General features: G+C 47.1%; 2 protein-coding genes and 1 pseudogene across 2 annotated transcripts in view; 1 reads left to right on the forward strand and 2 right to left on the reverse strand.

Annotated features, from left to right (window-relative positions):
- The window catches only part of BDH1 (3-hydroxybutyrate dehydrogenase 1), a 35177-nt gene extending 24564 nt beyond the window's left edge, over positions 1-10613 (reverse strand). The window contains 4 exon segments of the mRNA XM_060297509.1: positions 3702-3828; positions 9827-9982; positions 10202-10281; positions 10498-10613. Coding sequence (XP_060153492.1) covers positions 3702-3828; positions 9827-9982; positions 10202-10281; positions 10498-10613 — 479 coding nt within the window.
- APOD (apolipoprotein D) overlaps positions 9864-20741 on the forward strand; it is an 82759-nt gene continuing 71881 nt past the window's right edge. Inside the window, exon 1 of the mRNA XM_030860093.3 lies at positions 9864-10153. The gene's annotated coding sequence lies outside the window, so the exon portion shown is untranslated. The remainder of the gene's footprint in view (positions 10154-20741) is intronic.
- LOC115857744 (U5 spliceosomal RNA) lies at positions 14309-14399 on the reverse strand (annotated as a pseudogene).

A 20741-nucleotide genomic window follows, 5' to 3' on the forward strand; every position in this document is an offset into this window, starting at 1 on the left:
AGAAAAAGGACTTTTTCCCCATGGGGTTTCCTTTTCAAGCCTCTTGACTGCCAAGTCCTAATATCTCCGGGGACAAAATCAGCCCTAGGCCACAGCCCAGCCAAGGCAGACACTACTGTTTGCTGCTAAAATCTATTCTTCTCATCTGTCTCAATACCAAAATGTTGTCTGGGGTACCAATGTGCCCAATCCTTTCCAGACTATCGCCTACCCAGCAATCATGTGACCTACCCCTGGTCCATAAGGTTCGAGCAGAAGTCTGCAATGATTGCCGGGAGAGTTTTGCTCTCCTGAGGCAGGGGCAGCTCCTCCCTTCTTCCATGCTGCTTTGCTTCTTCCTGCCTGGACTGAGGCTGGAGGTGGAGGAACATCGCGGCAGCCAAGGTGAGGGCCACCATCAGGATGACAGAGCAGAAGGAGATAAGAAGCCTGGGTCCACTGATACCTCTCCAGCCCTGGCCTTCTGGAAGTCTTTGCCCTTCTAATTGCGATGCAGTCCTGATACATTGGCTTATCAAGGCTAAGAATGCCCCTGAGGGGTTAAGTCCGAATCCCATAATACAAAATAGCGAGCATTGCCCTGGAGGGTCACCTCTCCCCGGGAGGGTCTTATGGTGGCAGCAAACTGCTGGTTGCCCAAACCACTTACTCTAAGGGCTATGCCAGTCTCACAGGTGGTACAAGTTATACTCAGGGTAGGCAGTAAACTTGCCAAGGGGTGAATCCCAAAGAGGTGGCCTCCAGATTCAGAGAACGAAAGCTTGCTGATTTCCATCCTAACTTAGAAGAGCAATCAGATGGGGTGGAGAGGTTGCAATCCGGCATTTTCCCACAGGCCTGTGGAAGAACCAGCTGGCCCCCGGAGCACTGGCATCCAGGAACTCACCGGGCCACATTCGAGACACCACCCTGTGCTGGCCAAGGCATTAATGCTGGCTTCTCTTCCCTCCTTCCAGTCTATGCCTCTATCCCTTTTGTTCCTTCCGTCACGAATCAGCAACGATAACCAGTTACCCAGCTTTCTGCTGAGAGGAGTCAGGAGTCAGCTTGACAGCCTGAATCTAACAAGATGGGTTTAGGAAGGACAAATGTGGATGACGCAAGGGCAGCTGGCGAGGAAGGAGGTCTCACACAGCAGCACCTGTGAAAAAAAATTAGTCTGATCAACTACGAATCACAACTGATGTGGCCGCCAAAAGAAGCTATGTGAGCCTAGGCTGGACAGGAATAGGGAGGCAAGGGCCACTCTCCATTCTGCCCAGGTCAGGCTGCCCTGGAGTATTACATGCCATGCCTGGGCAGGCAGAGCTGAGCACTGGGGCTGAGCCAGCTGGTGTGTGTAACCAGAATCCGGGAAGTAGTGTCCTGGGCGGAGCCAGAGCCTTGAGAAATCCAAAATCTGAGGGCTATATAGAGCCAGGAAGCAGAGCAGGTTGTCAGGGCAGGGACCGCATCCGGCCACTTCTGGGGGAGGTCTCATCTGGATAGGTGCTGTGTACCAGGTGACTGCTGCTCTGAGCCATGTAGGGTAGGGGAGGGGGGTGTTCTGTTTCGGGCACCACATCTCAAGAAAGAGCTCAGGCCAAATGGGCATCATTCACGTGGGAAACCTGGATGCTGAGTGGGAAAACCATGGGAGATGAGCAATGAAAAAACATGCAGATGCAATAAGAGAAGTCAGGGGTATTAGGATGGCATAGTATCCCCAGGAATAAGAGATTAACTTGTTCAGTATGAATACAGAAGGCAGACCCAGGAACAAGGGGTGGCATTTACAGAGGAAAGATTTGTGCCCAGTATGAAGAAGGACTTTATAATAGCACTGTCCAAAGACAGGTCTGCTGTGAGAGGTACTGACTACCCCATGGCTGGAGATATTCAAATAGAGGCTGTAAGGTCACTTGTTAAGGATGAGATCAAAGGATCACCCACAGGTGGGGACTGGAGCATGAGGCCCCTTCCAATCGAGATTCAAGCAAAATGATCGGGCCACCCAAAGACCTCCTGTCTGATCCAGGCACAGTGATCACCCACCATTCCTTCCACCTCACACATCTGGGTCTCCCTCCCTGACCTCTGCTGACAACTTTTCCTGGAGGACAGCTAATGCACTCTGACTCAGCTCTGCCCCTGACCACCCTGTGCCCAACCCCTCAGCCTAACCAGGTGATTTCTACAATCCTTCCAGAAGACTCAGAGTCTCCTGGGATAGCCTTTCTTTCCCTTCAAATGAGCCAGAAGCTTGACTAATGCCTTACTTCCCTTTAATTTTTTAAAATAATAAAGCATTGAATACTTCATGTGATTTATTGAATACTGTACTAAAGTGAAAAAAAGAATGTTTGTATGGGTACAGAATGGTTGTATCACTCCCTTTAATTTGAGGATAAAATCTTTGTAAAAGTATTTAAACTTCCTTTGGGATTATTTTCTCCTCCATAAAAAAATCTCCAGAAATCTCTGAAAGCCATTTTTGAGACAGATTTTATCATTTCTGTGAGTCATTCACTGAGAAAAATTACAGCAAATCTTCTTTCAAAAGCCCTTTAACAGAATCAAGCTACATTCCCTCTTTGATGGGATATCAACTCTTCTTATATGATGTCCTCCAGCAGTTGAAGCCTCACCTCCAACCAAGCTTCTGTATCCTATGGAAATGCTTTTAAGCAAATGCTGCTAAAAACCTCAATGCATGTTCTTCTAGATATATTTATTGGCACAGAAAATAACCATCAATTTTCTAGCTGCTGGGTCTTTGAATTTAACCTGCCACTTGATTTCACTCCTCTCAAATATAAAAGAAAGGGCATTATGTTTTTCCTTGCTTTAGCTGCAAAAGAAGAAAATGAGGTAGCAGAGCACACTAAATTCCCTTGGAAAAGGCAATTTCCAGAAGCTCTCAAAGAAGAAGAGCTGCTTGTTTACTTTGTACTTAATGCTTTCTCTAAATCACGCAGTTCAGTGAAGTCTCACGACATTTTAGTTAACTATAGTTTCATGTGCGAGATTTTAAAAGAGCCATTAACCAGGTGATTAAAGTAATGAGATATGTGACTCCTGATGTGATGCACTAAGAAGGGCACCACCTCACCTGAGTGGGTTTCTTCCAAACACACAAATCTGAATCTAAACACGAGGACATCCCACAGCCCACACTGAGAGACATTCTTCCAAGGTGTTAAGGTCAAGACTGAGGAACTGCCCCTGACAGGAAGAGAGTAAGGAGACATGACAACTAAATGTACTGGGAACCCTGGTTTGGATCCTGGACCAGGAAAATGTCCATTCGTGGGCCATCTGGTGAAACTTGAATCAAGTCTGCAGATTAGTTAATAGTATTATATCAGTGGTAATTTCCTGGTTTGGATAACTGCACTATGGTTTTGTAAGATGTTAACACTTGGGAAGTTAGGCGAAGAAGGGGTTACGGGAAACTTTTGTACTATTTTTACAACTTTTGTATAAGTGTAGAGTTACTTCAAAATAAAAAGTTCAAAACAAAAATCTGATGAACGATATTCTTCGGTGCCTTGTGTGACATGGGAAGGTCTGTCTTCCGACAACACCTCTGAGTGTCCTTTGCTGGTGGACAGCCGCTATTGAGGGACACCTTTGAGAGTCAAGCCTTATTATGTGTGAAGAGCTCTGCTTTGCCCAGAAAGTGTAACCCTCAAGGTCACCTCCACCCTTCATTTTCTTACCTTGCTCCATTTACTCTATCAGAGAAATTCAGGGTTTTCCTCGGGAGCTGTGACAGGGGTCTGGAGAAGCGGGCAGTCAGCACAGTGGCCACAAGAGGCAGAATGGCCAGGCTCCTCCGGGTGGGTTCTGAAACACAAAATGTGTCCTCAGCATTGTGTTGCTGCCTTCAGGAGTTTAGGCAGAAGGGGCCATTTTCCATCCAGGTTGTGAAAGTTAAAGTGGGCTCCGTTTGACCCAGGTTCAGTCAAGGCACCAGGCAGTCCCCGCCTGCCACCCTCCTCTCAAGCTACAGCCTCATGTGATGAAAAGAGTCAGGAGGCTGGGACATCTAGGAACCTGGGTTCTGGTTCCAGCTGTGCCACCCACTCATAGGGTAACCCTGGGTGAGTCATCACGCTTTTGTAGCATGAGGAGGGTGTAGCACCAGTGACCAGTGACCCTCAAACTAGGCTGTGCAGCAACCACTGGGGCGCCCAGGGTCCCACCCCCTCAGGGATTCCAGCTCCATGAGTCCCATTCTCAGTGTTCCCCATATCCAGCAAAACATCCATCTCAATTTGCCCACATGCCTCCAGGCAGCTTTTTCAGCCCTGGGCCAGGTATCTTTGGATTCAGCTCTCCACCTTTCTCCACCCCACCGTGCACAGGGTCCAGCTCTGGGGCTGAATTCATCAGTAACTCATCACAGCATGGAGACTGAAGCTACAAAATGAGACACACTCTAATCAACCTACATTAAAACACACACACACACTGTCTCTCCCACCACCCTACCACTCCCTTTCCACATTAAATCAAACTTGTTGCAGCAAGGCCATGTGTCAGGAAGGCTACTCAGCATAGTGACTAGCTTCGCATTATGAGTTGTAGATGGGTGTGTGCATTAGTTGTCCTCCTGTTCTGGTTAATTCCCCTCTAGTGATCCCTCCTGGCCTAAGGGAAGGAAAGGGAGGTAGGGAGGGAGCTGAGCAAGGCAATCCCAGCCCTGGGAGCTGTTGCTCTTTTCCTGGGGAGCCGTCCTAGTCTCTCTTTGCACACCTGCCTGTGGTTTGTTATACTGCCCTTAACAGTAACAAGGTTCTGCCTGAGAGGCAGCTCCTCCCCTGCCATTTTGCTGCAGTCTCTAATCTGACCACCAGTCACCTGCGCCAGTGGGTCTGTGATAAGTTCACTAACTAGCCAACAACCACAGTATTTACTGCAGAAGATAGGTGGCGGTGTTTCATCCGTCTAATCTTCAGGAGAGGAAAACAAATAGGGCTCTTTTGTCTTGCGTGATCCTTCCTGGACTGTGCAGTAGGCTCTTGCTCCCGCTCCAGCCCCGACTCGCCACACTCCAGTCTCAGCACTGCAGCCAGAAAGGTCTTTCCAACACCAGTCAGGTACGTACGTGACTCCCTTGACTAAAAGCCTCCTCTCCGTGCCTTTTTGGAGCTGGCCTCTGCCTCCCTTCCTATCCGGTACCCCCTCCCCTGTGCTCACTGCTCTGTAGCTACGCTGACCTTCTGAACATACACGGAGCTCTTTCTCGCCTCAGGGCCGTGGACCTTGCCTTTCCTCTCTATAGAGGGCTGAGTCCTTTGGACCCTTCTGACTTCAGAGAGGCTGCCCAATCCCCCATGCAACACACAGGGGTTGCTCTCCATAAGATTGCCCTTCAATCCAAGATTCCCTTGTTTCTTTACTTATCTCCCCCTTCTAGATCATAAGCTCAGTGAGGCCAGGCACCTTGTCCATCTTAGTCACCACTGAATCCCCCATGCCTGGAAGAACCTGACACAAAGGAGGCACTCAGTGAGTCCCTGCTGAGTGGGCGTGAGCTGTGTGCTCGAACCTCACCCCCATCCCCACACACAGACTGGCCCTTCATGGAAGGCACAGACCCATGCTGTGGGTGCCCCACACCCCTCCCACGTACTGACCGGCTGGCTGAGCACAGACATCTCTGCCTCCTCCCTCCAGGACTGGAGTCTGAGGTCACCACCACTGGGTGATTTAAAATCCAGTCGTCTGTAATTCAAGCGCTTTCCATCCCTTCTGCTCAATGCCTGTGGCACAGAATGCCTCAGTGTTTGCCTCAATGTTTCTCCAAACAGAGAGCTGCTTTTAATTTTATTTTCCTTCGAGTCAGCAATATCTAAAAGCACTGGTGTCAAAATAGCTTAAATTGCATGAAAACTCAGCCCCTTTAATAATGCACTATTCACAGTGTAATCTCTCACATACACAATGCTAGAATTTTAGATATCTTTTTCTTCTACTACTTTTTTACATTCCTTAAATATGTTGCTATTTTCACCCCAAACACAATGCTATAGGCAGTGGAATTCCTGTACTCTTCAGGGCTGTTTGTCATCTTAATGTCTTGTGCTGGGCTTTAGTCTCTATAAACATTAGTTTCTCAAACTTGAAATGCCACTCGGTTGCCTTTTGGTTTGGAAACAGAAATGGCCGTGGGAGGCGGGTGCTGCAAGGGGACAGGCAGAGCCCCTGTGAGGGCGGGGACCACCTTTTTAGCTTTGGATTCAATTAGCTGCTCCAGTGTGACCAAATTTATATGATACTGTTGCAAAATCAAGATGTTCACGTATTATTCTGGAATCTGGGAGAAATTTTTCGAACTCTAAGAACACTTAGGTCTGTTCTCAAGGGCACCTCCTTTCCATTGTCAGTGCAAAACCCACGTGTAGCCCACGGAAAGCATCCCCTCTCCAAAAGAAAAAAAAAAAACCTGTGTGCATCCTTGTCTTGATGCTGGGCTCACTTGCTGCATTCTGACAGGACTATCTTGCAGAAGGCACAGCTGGCTGCATTCCTGTGGGTCAGGGTCAAGGTCTCCCCTGCAAGTGGCAAACATTCCCAGTACTGACATCCTCAGAAGAGGCAGGGCATCGGCAGCAAATAGGAATTCAGGAGGCAGGACTTAGGCAGGAAAGAGAATTCAAGTTTCTGGACATGAAGTCTGGAAGGGCCTTGGTACTACCAAGTGGCAGAGGGAGGTTCTGTTTCACTGGGGAGGGTGAGCTGGGTTTAAGCTAAGAACCATCCTGTGTAGGGATGCCACACTGAGGCGCTCAAAGCCCGTAACCTGTGTGAGAGACTCCAAGGTCTGACAACTGGCAGCCAGTTTCCAACATACTCTACTTGGCTATTTTGTTTGGCCTGCCTAGTGTTTTAAAAGGCAACGTAACGAGGCAGCTATTTTATGCTTGAACTCAATAACAAAAAGTTGTCACTTACTATTTCAAGCCTACTCACCACCTCTGTTAACTGCCTGGACATTGTGGGCATTGGAGTTTGAGATCTCTTACCAAATAGATGTCTATTATCCTTTGGCTATTTCCCTTCTGATCACTTAGCATAATCTTGCCTAGAAGTTCCAGCTCAGCTCAGCTCAGCTATACGTGTTAACTACAGTTATTGGAGGCTTCCTTGAGGCCATGCAAAAAGGAAACCTGACAAGTTTTAAATCCTTATTCACATAAGATGCCTATTATCCCTTAGAGAGATAACTATTCTGAAACGAAAGTCTAAAGACATTATACAGGAACACCAAATGATATTGTAGGTGACGTTCCCACTACCATTTTATCGTAAATGCAGAAGTGACTTTTATATAGCTGCCTCTAACAGGGACCTTCAATAAAAGCCAAGGATTTAACTTTATAGCCCAGTTCAGCGAAGGCAAACCTAATGCAGACACTTGGATTAGTCTGACAGACACTAGCCACCAGATTAGACTTAGGCGATGGCCATTTCTCTTCAGAGAACACACCACACTCTCAGCAATTGCCATCTTTCGGGTGTTTGTCTTGCTCAGCTGATCCCTGTCCCTTTCAGACTTGCCTATTGCCCACAGGATTTGGCCTCTGCAGCTGTAGTTGTACAGTGAGACCCTCCCCCCCACCCTCTGGCCATGGAAGAGTGGGTCAGGGAGAGACACCTGACACCAGATGAATCCATCGGTCTGTCCCCTGGCACTGTGAAAGAATGCAAAGCAGCCTCTGTGGGGCAGAGACATGTGATCTTGTTGCTGGAGTTGGGGGGAGGGGGGTGGGCAGCTATGCGACACTTGAGCCTGAAGCCAGAGAGAGAGATGGGGAAAGCCAATCTGCAAAGAGAGAAAGGAGTCAGGCACACATGTAGAAAGAAGCAGAGATGGAAGTGAAGAAGAGAGAAAAAAACAGCAACAGAGCCTCCTGCTCCCGAGACCCAGCTGCCCTCCTGTCTTCAGCTCTGTAAGGCATGTGATGTCTTTATTCTCTGTGTTGATTTAAGCACGTTTAATGTTTCTGTTAGTTGCAGCCAAAACAATATTGGTGAAAACACACTGAAAGCAGGTTCTTTCTGTAGATCATTATCATTAATTCTTAAGCTTGCCTGATATTCTGAGAATGCCACACTGTAGACCTCATAATGATAACAGGAACAGGAGCCTCTCCCTCTCCACTTCTGTCAAGGAAACATCTGTCCTTCCCCAAGAGAAAGTGTTACCAGAGCTATCAAAATGGCCATAATTACAACCACCAGGTTAAGCAGGCATTCCATCCCTAGGAGAACAGGGCTTGCCTACCAAATTCAAGTCAGACCTGTACACAGTAGGCACATAATATTTGAATGACTTAAGAGAGTTTTCAGCAGAGGAATACCATATCAGGCTTATATTTTAAAATGATAACTCTCACTGGGTTAAGAATAGACTGAGGATGGACAAGGGCAGAAGCAGGGAGACCATTTAGAAGCTATGGCAGTAACCCAGGACCATAACGTACAGCCATGCAGGTTGTGCACTGCAGAACTCCAGCAAAATGTGAAGAGGTACTCCCTGGACATATATAAAAGGGCTGCCAGCCCCGGTGGAAACCATGGCGCTAATTAGATGTGGTCAGAGTCTGGCTGTGTTTTGAAGGTAAAGCCCACTGTGATTTACTGACCAATTAAATGTAGGCTATGAAGGAAGGAAGAATCAACGATATTTCCAAGATTTTTCGTGCAGATGTAAAAAAATGACATTAGTACAACTGACGGTTTAAGGAGCCATCCTATTCATAAGCGCTTACCACATTTCAAATCAGAGCGTACAAGCCCAGCATCCTGGTCCTCAGCGGGCCCCTCCAAGTCATATCTCCAACTATACTTCTCTCATCTACTCATTATACCATTTGCCACCATCTCTCAATAAGCCCTGCACTTTCCAATTTTTGTGCCTTGCTCATCCTATACCAAATCTGAGGTCTCCCTCATCCACTAAGCCCTAACTGATTCAAATAACCTCCTTCAAGAAACCTTTCCTGATCCCCTAAATCAAAAATCAATCTCTTGTTGCGGGACTTCCCTAGCAGGTCAGTGGTTAAGACGCCGCGCTCCATATTTGCATTTTCACTGCTTCCTTATGTGCCTCTGAAATAGCACTTAACCTAGGCCGGGTAGTATTAGAGGTATTTCTGCTTATAACCATTCACAGCACCCCGCTCCGCCATCTGACCACCAGTCTCAACCTGGATTGTTTCATTGACCTCCGGCTCATCCAAAATGACTACTCTGGTGTCTGACAGGAAGCAGCCACTCCGTAAATATGTATTGAGAGACTATGCGAGCTACACTCATTTCAAAGTTCAGCTTCCTCGCCCGCCACGGGTATATGCCCTGGGCACGGCCGGGCTGCAACGCTCTGGTAGAAAGTGCTAGGATATTTGATGCGTCATAAAGGATCCTGGCAGCCGGAAGCCCACCGTACCGAAACGTGTGCCTCTGTAACCCCTGGCAGGGTTAGACGGGAACTTTGTATCAGATGACTCTGGGCAGATTTTGGCAGACTGGTTGGAAAACACCACGCAGAGCTCAAATGAGCTCAACGTCCCGCGCGGCTCCAAACCCTCCCCCAGCAGGGCGCAGACCGCCCGGGTCTCTGTCTCTGACAGGGACGCCCTGTCAGAGACGGGGGACGCCAGAGACTCGCCGGCGCCAACTCGCCCAGCGCGCCGGCAGTCCCGCGTCCGGGTCAATCGCAGGGCCGCAGCCCCTTCCGGCAGACCAGAGGCTGGGAGCCGAGGGGGCTCGGCCCGAGCCACGCTCCCATTGGCTGAGACCGCACCGCCCAGACCAAGTTGAGCTGTTCCCGCACCTGTGAGCGGCAGAGGCTCCGGGCCTTCCCCGGCCGCGGGCCCACCACCAACCCAGCATCTCCGGCCTGCTCCCGCGGCGCCCCCAACTTGCTCGGTCCTCCTCCTCCCCCGGTCCTGCGGCCTCTGCGGTCCTCCAGTAACAGCCGGCTCAGCTCCTGCTCAAGGAAACTGGACCGGCGGCCTGACTGCTGTCCAGCATCCTTCCCGAGGGCGCAGCTTGAGGGGAGGAAGCACTCCCCCTCCCCCCCAACCAAGTCCCCGAGAACAGAGCCTCGTGGAGGACGCGGCAGGAGGACGAGGGATGAGGGAACAACCAGAGAGATGCGGTGAGTAAGGGTGCAGTGCCTAGATCTCAGGCTAGAAGGCAGGGCTACTGGCTTCGGTCCTGGCTCGGCCTCTGACTACGATGTGACCTTGGGCCGGTTTCTTCCCTTCTCGGGGCTGGGCTCGTCTTCTGTAAAATGCGGCGGCAGAGAAGGATAAGTGTTGAGGGTTTCACCTGGGAGACTCGGGGCCGCGTGTTCAACCTAGGCCTCCCCCTGACAAGCACATTTTCTGAATAACAAACGTCAGGCTGGGCTCCCAGAGCACGGACGGAAGCCCCAGGAGGGCGGATGATAAGGATCACCTGGGGTTGAGAAGGCTCTGGGCGGGATCGGTCCATCTTTACATCGTTACTTCGGCCGCGGCCGCAGGGCCCAGCCTACAGGACTTGGTGCCCCCTTTTCCACTCGCATCCCCGCGACCCGAGTAAAGGGCAGCGCAAGTCCAAACCAAACCGAGCATCACGCCGGTTTAGGGGGGCGCCGGCTCATCACGCCCGAGCTTCAGAGATGCGGACCCCTCCTCTTACCCCAAACCAAACTGGCGCGGGGGCTCCAGCTGCTGAGGGCTCAGCTGGTGCGTTCGCAGGTACCCGCGCTCGCCTCTTGTACCACCGGGCGCTACCGCCGTTTCCTTCTCGAAGCGCCTTACTGGCTCCCACTCCTCCGGCCTCCAGCCTCAGCTGCCGGGGTGAGCCTGCGCACAGGGGCTTTGCTGTAGGGCTGCGCGGGGCGGAGCCCGACGGCTGGCGCGCAGGGGCGTGGAGCCTCTGTGCCGCCTCCTTCGCCTTGCGGCGTCAGGCCTGGCCCTCCTCCCGCAGAGGGTATTCCTATTCGCTAGGCGCCCGGCCCGGGATTAACCCACTGCCGCCCATTTTAGGTCTAAATCGCGCTCTGATCTCCTCCACCGCCATCCTAGTTCTGGAACGAGCGGAGAACGATATTACCCAGCGGGTTGCGGGTAGGGAGGTGGAGGTGCCGCTCCAGGAAGTGAGAAAACCTGGTGAGGTTGAGGCGCCGTTCCAGGTCCTACGCCTACTTGCTGTCTTTGGAGCTTATTGGGGTGGGTTGGTTTGTTGGTTTGTTTTTAAATTTGTCTTTTGGTCAGATGAAATTTATTTAAAATTTTCTTCCTACGATTTTAAAAAATAATTTAAGAATAGCACAGCTTCCCAGAGTTTCAACAACGGAACATCGGAGGCCAATCTGTCACAGATCAGGCTCCCCTGCCAAGTTTCCAGGATGAGAAACCGGCTGAGGAGAAGGAACCTATCAGGGCAAATTAGTGGCAGAGCTATGTTTAGGTCAAGTTATAGAGAAGGGCTGATTGGAAAGGGACCAGGCAGATGAAAACAGGAAGGAAGGAAGGGCCTGATGGTGCTTTAAAGAAACCTGTCAGCTCCGTTACGTGAGCTTCTTGAGGGCTGAGGCTGTATCTTCCTTATCTCTGGCTCCTGGCATGTAGAGCTTTGAAGACCAGGAGAATCATGAAGGTAGGATGCACTTGGTTCTCCGTACCCATTTCACAGACCGACTCAAGCTTGCATCAGCGCTGTGGTTCAGAATAGTCACTGTTACAGCATGCCATAGCCATAACAAATCCTTATATTGGGTCACCAGGTTACACTTTGAGGGTTATGCATTGCTAGAAAAGCAGTTAACTAAAGAAAGAGTTAATATTTCCACTAGGAAAACCATAGATCCTGACTTTGGACTGAGAATTAATGGAAATAAAGTTCTATTCATGAAAGACAAGGACAGGACAGTTGATCTGTCTACGGTTATATCCGACTCCACCTGTGGCTGACCTCACACCTTCCCAGCCCCACTTTTTATTCCAGTTTTGCTCTGGCAACCAGCTGCATACAGGTGAAACCTGAGAGCACCTTGCCTCAGCTGTACCTGGTATCTTCCCCACTCGGGGCTTCTCTGTCACTGCAGCCTGGGCCCCCTACAGGAAACCGAAGCCCATTTTGACACATGCATAAACTTGGAAGTGCAAAGGAATTAACAGGTCCTAGGACGACGTTTGACCAAGGCAGACAGGAGCTGGTGGAGAACTATGCCACCCTTTTCGTTCTTCCAGTGGGCAGTTCCAAGGTACGTTTTGTACAGCACCTAAGATGATAGACCCCTGGCTGCCCACAGTAGTGCCCAACTTGATCAGCTCAATCATGCACCCTTGGATCGCTTTTCTCTTTCCTGACTTGACTGTTTGACTCTTCCAACTCCTCCACTCCTGTTCCTCGGGATTCATTCCCAAAATAAACTACCTGTATCATGAAGGTAGGATGCACTCTGGACAAGTTCTTGTTCAGAGTTTGTTTTGGGGTGAGGGGGGAACCCAGACTAAGCCAATGGTTAATCCAAAAGAGTCATCTCAACAGGGAACTATATTCAATATTCTGTGATAAACCATAATGGAAAAGAATATGAAAAAGAATGTATATATATGTACAACTGAATCACTTTGCTGAACAGTAGAAATTAACAACATTGTAAATCAACTATACTTGAATAAAATAAATTAAAAACCACACACACACAAAGAAGACCCCAAAAAAACCCAAAAAACCCCAGAGGCATCTCAGCCCAACTTTCGGGGTCATTCTCAGCAGACCTTTCCCAAGTCTGTTAATGAGGAATCCATTTGTTCTGTTTGAGCTGTTGCTCTTTTTATTGCCCTGCTGCCCTGCCCTTTAGGGCATCATTAATAAACTCTCAGAGGCAGGCAGGAAGTATCAGAGACTCCCAGGAGACAGGGCCAGCTGAAGGGCTGGGTCTAGGTTAGCATTGGACAAAGCCATTCTCGGCCTTACCTTAAACGTTTTCCCTCCTTCCAAGGTAGGTCCTGTTTGCTGACCTTGAAACGAGAAACTTTCAGCTCTGGGGTTGAACATGGAAGCAGAGACAGGGTGGGACCCAGGTCACTCCCAACACAGCATGTGCCCAGAATACGTCTCTTTTTTGCCCTCCCTTTCCCCCTTGCCCCTGCTGTAAAAGCAGTTCCTCTGCCCAGATACAAGGTCTCAGGCCAGGGTCTTTGGCACCTAGCACACTTCATCTCATTTCAATACCAAGAGGGTGCTGTTGCAAATTACTAAGCTAGGTTTGGGAGGAAAGAGCCCTTAGTCCCAGCCTTCAAGAAGGGAAATGAGACATGTGCATAAGCTAAATGAATCCTTAGAAGCCCTGTAAGTCTTCTAAAAGAGGGACTTGTAAGTGTAGTGGGAGCTCTGGTGAGGCTTCAGGACAGGATCTGTAGAAAGGTAGCATCCTGAAAGACTCTCAGAATGAAGTCCCCTCAACAGATCCCCCTCCTAATGGATTACTCATTAGCAGACTTGGGAAAGGTTTGCTGAGAAGGACCTTGAAAGGTGGGCTGAGATGCCTCTTTTGGATTAACCATTGGCTTAGTCTGGGTTCCCCCTTGAAACAGACCCCTGTCCAGAGAGCCACAGTGTTTGCTCCTGTCCTTCTATCAGCTCCTAATTGCCTCCTATCTCACACCCTTCTTGAATCCCAGATCAGACTAATCATTCATCTTCCTAGGCCCCAGCCCTCCTCTGCTAGATCTGGCCCTGCCCCATCTCTGAATACCCCTGCTCTTCTCTGTCTTCAGTGTTGTGTCTAACACCAGATGGTGCAAGTTAAATCCTGCCCTTAGCCAGCCACGTGGGAACCCTCCAGGAGCCCACGAGTGCAGTGCTCTGTGCTGAGTTCTACTGGGGGGTAGAGAATCACAACACCATTTACCATCCCAAACACTACAGGTCTTCCGTTTGTTTAATGCAACTGAATTTTCTTTAAAAAAAAAAAAATTTTTTTTTTTTTTGGCTAGAAATCATGTCCTTAATCTGCAGAATTTTAGAAGTGTCAAGTAGCTTTTTCTATAATTTACAGTGAAGGAACGAAAAAGCCCAATGTACTATTCTAAACAAACTGTGATGCTCAGAATCTTGTGTGCTGAAGAGCCCTGGATCCTAACATGACCATAACACTGAATTTTGCCCATGGATGAGAAGTGGAGGCCCAACCTTCTCCCTGCAGTGACTGAGCAAGTAGAACGAGGGCTTGGACCTTATGGGGAAATAAAGGGGTGTATCGGACACCCACATCCCCACTCCCTTTCTGCCTCTTGACTCTAATGTATTTATTTATTTATTTATTTTTTCGGAATTGTTTCTCTCCACGGAAATCTTTAGTAAAAGGCGAAAGATTTATGCGTTCTGAAGAGAAACCAGAGTATCTAATGTATTTAATTAAAATGATTGTTTGTTTAAGCCACAGAGTTGTGGGTTTTTTTCTTTTTGTGTGTGTATTGGAAGGGGGGGAGTAGTTTGGAAATTTAACCAAAGTTATTTTGAGGTAATTGGGACCTTTGAAGAGGGAAAAGTATGAGGAAATAAAAAAACAAGTGTGTCCCCACCTCTGCCCATCCACCCCAAGCTACAGCACTGCATGAAACCCCTTCCTTTGTGCAGCTTAGCTTGATCAAGCCCTTAGATCCCAGGCATTGTGCTTTGTGTTGAGGATGCAGTGATAACCCAGTGCGGGGTCTCTGTCTTCAAGTAATACAATTTAGCAGCTAATGACTGATCGCTGCGTACCAAACACTATGCCAAGTGCTTTGTGTGCATTTTTTCACTTAATCTCTGCAGCAGTCCTAAAAGTGACCTAAGAATATCCCCATTTTCCATCTGAGGAAGTTGAGGCCCAGAGAGGTCAAATAATTGCCCACAGCAACACAGCTAGGAAGTAGCAGAGACAGAGTGCGCACAAGTCTGTCCCACTCCAAAGACTTTCTTTTAGCACATCGCCAACTGTTCTAAGGTTCTTGCTTTGACAAAACGGATAAAAATTCCAGTTTATAAGGCTATTTGGAGTACAGAATTTTTTATAACCAGTTGGGCATTGTTTTGTGAGTAATCCTAACAGAAGCTGGAATTGCTTTGTTACACTGAAGTTCCTTTCGGTGAGTACAGTACAGAAGCCAAGATCTGATGCACTCAACTAGGGAAAGAAATTATAGGTCCTAATTGGACTTATAAACTTTGAAAGACAAAAATATGGGACAAAATTCTCAACCCTTAAAGCTGATTTAATTTTCTGAACTTCAAATCTATTTTTTAAATAATAGTTAATATGTATAGTTAATATAAATGTTTTTAAAACCACATGCTTATTTTGATTAATATCTTTTCATTTTTTTCCCCAATGAATGTGTATTATTTATATTTTCTGCTTGTTGCTACCAGTGACAGAGCCTATTATTTCAAAAGGGAAATCAAATTACAAAGCTGCTGCTTCCCACTTTTGGGTTGCCAGTACCTCTTTCCAAAGGTCTATTTGTTGAGAAGGTTATACTTAAGATTCACTTTGCTAGTCTTGTTTTCTTTTCAACACAAATGGCCCAAGGATATTCTCTTGCTAGCAATTTCTCTAACAGTAAATTTTGAGACAAGACCAATATATAATATCTAGAAATTAATGAACACAGAACAATATTTCTATGTTGCTCACTAGAGAATTTCACTTTATAATTACCTTTGTTCTGAAATAAATTAATTTTAAAAGCTCACCAAAAAAAAAAAAAGGCCTATTTGTTCCTCCCCAACGCCCTCCCCTCACACCAGGCTCCTCCCAAGACTGGATGGTTTTCCTTCTGCCGAGAGTCTACACGCTCAGCATTTGCTCACCTTGGCCAGCTGTAGCAAGGCTCCCTCAGCACTATCAGCACGCAGGTCCAGGCAAGATACAAGCCAGATACACCTGGAATCCTCTTAATTCTCAGTTGATAAGATGTAATAGACACCCCTGGAAACCTCTTCCAGGCTTTACGTGTATTATTTCAATGCTTGTCTTTAGCTGGGAAGGGAAACTCTCACATTCATATGATAAGCAAGGCCAACTACTGATAAAATACAATATTTAGAGTTCTGATGTTTGTGTGTTTGTCGCTGAATAGGCAAAGTTCAGCTTCATAACTTTGTTTTGAGCTTAAAATGTCTGTGAGTTCGGCCCTCTGACAAGTGGAGGGTCAAGGGTGGATGCCACTGCCTAGGGATGCATAAGAAAAAATGATGCCAAAGGGCAGCTCCAGCTGACTCCATGGTGAGCTCTCCCTGCCAGGATGTGTGGGCATAAATGAGCATAGGAACTGGCCTGAACAGAATGAGAACTATCCAGAGAGTGCCCTGAGCACAACCCAGACTCGGGACCTGAGAAAGATTGTAAGATTGCTCTGGACAGGGTCAGCTGCAAGAAGGTAGGGCCAAAACATACCTCTTAAACATCACAATCAGGTGAGGAAGAGTATCTATGCAATACAGGAGATCCCTTCAGGGTGTTTCTTAGTATTACCATACTTTGTAATTAAAGTCAATGGAAAGTTACAACAGCTGAATTCAGGCAGTACTACTAATGGTCTAGACTCTTCATAAATAAAGTTTGGGTCACCCCACCCATACATGGTAAAGAACCATGACCTGCCGAGGGCAAAGGGAACATGGAATGGGCAGTGGCAAAAAGTAATTATAAATACCAGGTACAACCATGTGACCAGTTGCAGAACAAGGACTGTAATTGTCATGAGTATTTCTTATTTTGTTATGAATATGTGTGTGTGTGATATCTTTCCTTTCTTTTCTCTCTTATCCCCTTATCATGTAACATGAGATACTTTGACTCATATATCATAGTATTGTTAACTTCACATCATAGTATTTAAGTTATGGGACATCAAGAAGAGTGAACATCACCTAAGGACTCTGTATCCTCTTTCGGGGAAAGTGTTAGTGCATTTTTAGTTGTATACAGGAGAGTTGTATCATGTAGTTTGAATTATGACCTTGTTATTGTCTTTATTTGGAGAATAAGTATGGTCTAAGGAGATGTATATGGGTGCCAAGTTGACAAGGAGTGAACTGTGATGGTTAATTTTATTTTTTAAAATTACTTAATTTAAAAAAAAATTTATTGCTGTGTTGGGTCTCCATTGCTGCGCACGGGCTTTCTCTAGTTGCGGCGAGCAGGGGCTACTCTTCGTTGCAGTACGCAGGCTTCTCATTGCAGTGGCTTCTCTTGTTGCGGAGCACGGGCTCTAGGCACGTGGGCTTCAGTAGCTGTGGCACGCGGGCTCAGTAATTGTGGCCCACAGGCTCTAGAGCGCAGGCTCAGTAGTTGTGGCACATGGGATTCGTTGCTCCGCAGCATGTGGGATCTTCCCAGACCAGGGATCGAACGTGTCCCCTGCATTGGCAGGCAGATTCTTAACCACTGCACCACCAGGGAAGCCCTGTGATGGTTAATTTTATGTGTCAACTTGGCTAGGCCACAGTGCCCATATATTTGGTCAAACATTATCCCAAATGTCTCTGTGAAATTGTTTTTGAATGAGATTAACATTTAAATTGGTGGACTTTGAGTAAAGCAAATTATCCTCTATAATGTGGGTGGGCCTCATCCAACCAAATGAAGGCCTTAGAGAAAGACTGACCTCCTCAGAAGGAGAAGGAATTCTGCTGGCAGACTACCTCTGGCTCAAATTGCAACTCCTCCCTGTGTCTCTACCTTGCCAGCATAACCTAGATTTTGGACTTGCCAAGTCTCTACACGTGAGCCAACTCCTTAAAATCAATCTCTCTCTGTGTGTGTGTCTCTCTCTCTTTTTTTTTTTTTTGCGGTACGCGAGCCTCTCACTGTTGTGGCCTCTCCTGTTGCGAAGCACAGGCTCCGGACGCGCAGGCTCAGCGGCCATGGCTCACGGGCCCAGCCGCTCCACGGCATGTAGGATCTTCCCGGACCGCGGCACGAACCCGTGTCCCCTGCATCGGCAGGCGGACTCTCAACCACTGCGCCACCAGGGAAGCCCTCTCTCTCTCTTAACATCCATATACAGCCTGTTGGTTTGTTCCTCAGGAGAATGCTGACTAATACACCCACTCAAAGTGGTCTGCTTCCCTGATTGGACCCTGATACAGCATTGAAATAGATCCCTTTATTCTAGGATTGGTCCCTCTTTCTGTTTGGGAGGGCAGAAGTCAACAGGAGCAGGGAGGGGCCTTGCTCAGGAGCCTGGAGCACAGGCCAGAGGTAGGAGGGTTGGTCCCAGGCCAAGGCGGGACATGGCAAAGCTTGCTTTTCACCCTCTCCATCCCCTGAGATCTCTGTGGGGTGGACAGACAGACACTTCCTCAGCTTACTCCACTCCAGGGTGGCTTGGGCCAGGTGCTCTAACAGGCAAAACCATGAGGCTCTGGAAGGATGGAAGAGGGAGCTATTCCTTCAGATTGGGGCCAGTGAACAGGCTTCATGGAGGAGGTGACTGCCTTGGATCTCAGATTATAAAATAGGTAGGATATTTTTTCCTCCGAATTTTTATTTTGAAAAAGTTTAAACACACAAAAAAAATGAAGGAAGAGTATGATGAACACCCATATAGCGATAATCTAGATTCACCAATTGTTAACAGTTTGTCACATTTCCTTCTTCTCTATATATATACGCATACACATACACATATACACTTTGCTGAGTCATTTGAACATACATTGCAGACATCATAACACATCACTCCCAAATATTTCAGCATGTATCTCAAAAGAACAAGGCAATTCTCCCACACAGTCATGACACTATTGTCACATTCAAGAAATTTAATATTGATAACAATAATATGATTTAATTAATCTATACTCAAATTCCTTCAATTATCCCAATAATGTCCTTTATAGTTTTACAGTTTTTTCCCTTAATCAAGGACCATGGCTTACATTTAGTTATCATGTCTCTTTAGTTTCCTTTAATCTAAAACAATACCCTGCCTTTTCTTTTTTGGAGGGGAGGGTCTTTCATCACATTGACAGTTTGATGAGTTCAGGCTAGTTGTTTTGTAAAATATCCCAAATCTGGATTTGTTTGATCATTTCCTCATGATTGGATCCTGGCTAGACATTCTTGGTAGGCATACTATACAGGTGATTCTACCTACTACATAGGTGGAATTTGGACAGACTGAGATGGGGAAGGATACACCAGACATAAGGAAGAGCAAATATTTTGTCCCTTAGGTGTGAAAAAGGCAAGCATGTCTGGGAATAGCTGTGGCCACAGGGAGTTGCACTGTGGCATGGGGCATGTGGGCAGTAGGCAGGAGAAGGATAAGCGTTGGGACAGTCAGGGAAGTTTGGTCCATATTCACTGGCCTCTGTTCAGAGGGCACTGGGTAATCACAGCCTCTGGAGGCATATTAGCTTTTCATAAAAGAGCCTCAAAGACCAAAAAGCCTTCAAGACCCAAACAAATGAGTCTCAAATTGTGGGGTGTTAGCCTCGGAAGAGACTGTGAACAATGGGGCCTTCCCAAGCACCCCCCAGTATACAACATATTATTAATTGGAAAAAAGAGAAAATCTCAAATAAAAAGGAGCACAATTACTTTTCATGTGATTCCTCTTCTTTCACTATTTTCTACAGTTCTGTTGTTAGCCATTTTCCTCAGAGGTGTTTCCTCAGACGTGTTTCCTTCAGCCCCTCACATTCTTTCCTCTCCCTTCTCTCTCCTTCCCAGTCACCCAAGCCAAAAACCCGAGATTCCCCCAGATGTCCTCCCCTTCATCCCTCACATCCAGCCTGCTTGGTCCAGCCACCTGTGGCCGGTGCTGCAGGAGACTGTGGGAGAAGTCAGAGAAGGACCAGGTTGTCAGGTACTGGCTATCAGACTGCCCTCTAGGGCAGCTCCAGCTAGGGGTCTTGGGATATGCCCAAAGGCAGATCACTTCGAAAGGCCCTGACTCAGGATGGGGATACAGAATTGGACAGGAAGCTGTGACCCAAGCCAGTGGCCAAACGTTTGGAGGAGGAGCTTGTAGAAATGAAGAGAGTCTGCTAATTCAAAAAATACATGCACCACAATGTTCATAGCGTCACGATTCACAAAAGCCAAGACATGGAAGCAACCTAAATGTCCATCGACAAATGAATGGATAAAGAAGATGTGATACACGCACAAACACACGCACACACAATATGGAATACTACTCAGCCATAAAAGGAATGAAATAATGCCATTTGCAGTAACATGGCTGGACCTAGAGATTATCATACTAAGGGAAGTAAGTCAGACAGAGAAAAACAAATATCATATGATATCACTTATATGTGGAATCTGAAAAATGATACAAATGAACTTATTTACAAAACAGAAGCAGACTCACAGACATAGAAAACAAACTTATCGTTACCAGAGTGGAAAGGGAACAGGGAGGGATAAATTAGAAGCTTGGGATAAACAGATAAACACTACTTTATATAAAGTAAATAAAAAAAACAAGATCCTACTGTATAGCACAGGGAACTATATTCAATATAGTAATAACCTAAATGGAAAAGAATCTGAAAAAGAATAGAACTGAATCACTAACCGAATCACTTTGTTGTACACCAGAAACTAACAACACTCTAAATCAACTATACTTCAATTTTTTAAAAAAATGAAGAGCGTCTGAAGAGGTGAGGCTGAAGAGTGGCTGGGGGCAGGGTGAGGAAGTGGACACTAGGAAGCTTCATTCTTGAATTCCATGGTGTTTGCA

The sequence above is a fragment of the Globicephala melas genome, chromosome 4 (genome assembly GCF_963455315.2).
Source record: "Globicephala melas chromosome 4, mGloMel1.2, whole genome shotgun sequence".
NCBI lineage: Eukaryota > Metazoa > Chordata > Mammalia > Artiodactyla > Delphinidae > Globicephala > Globicephala melas.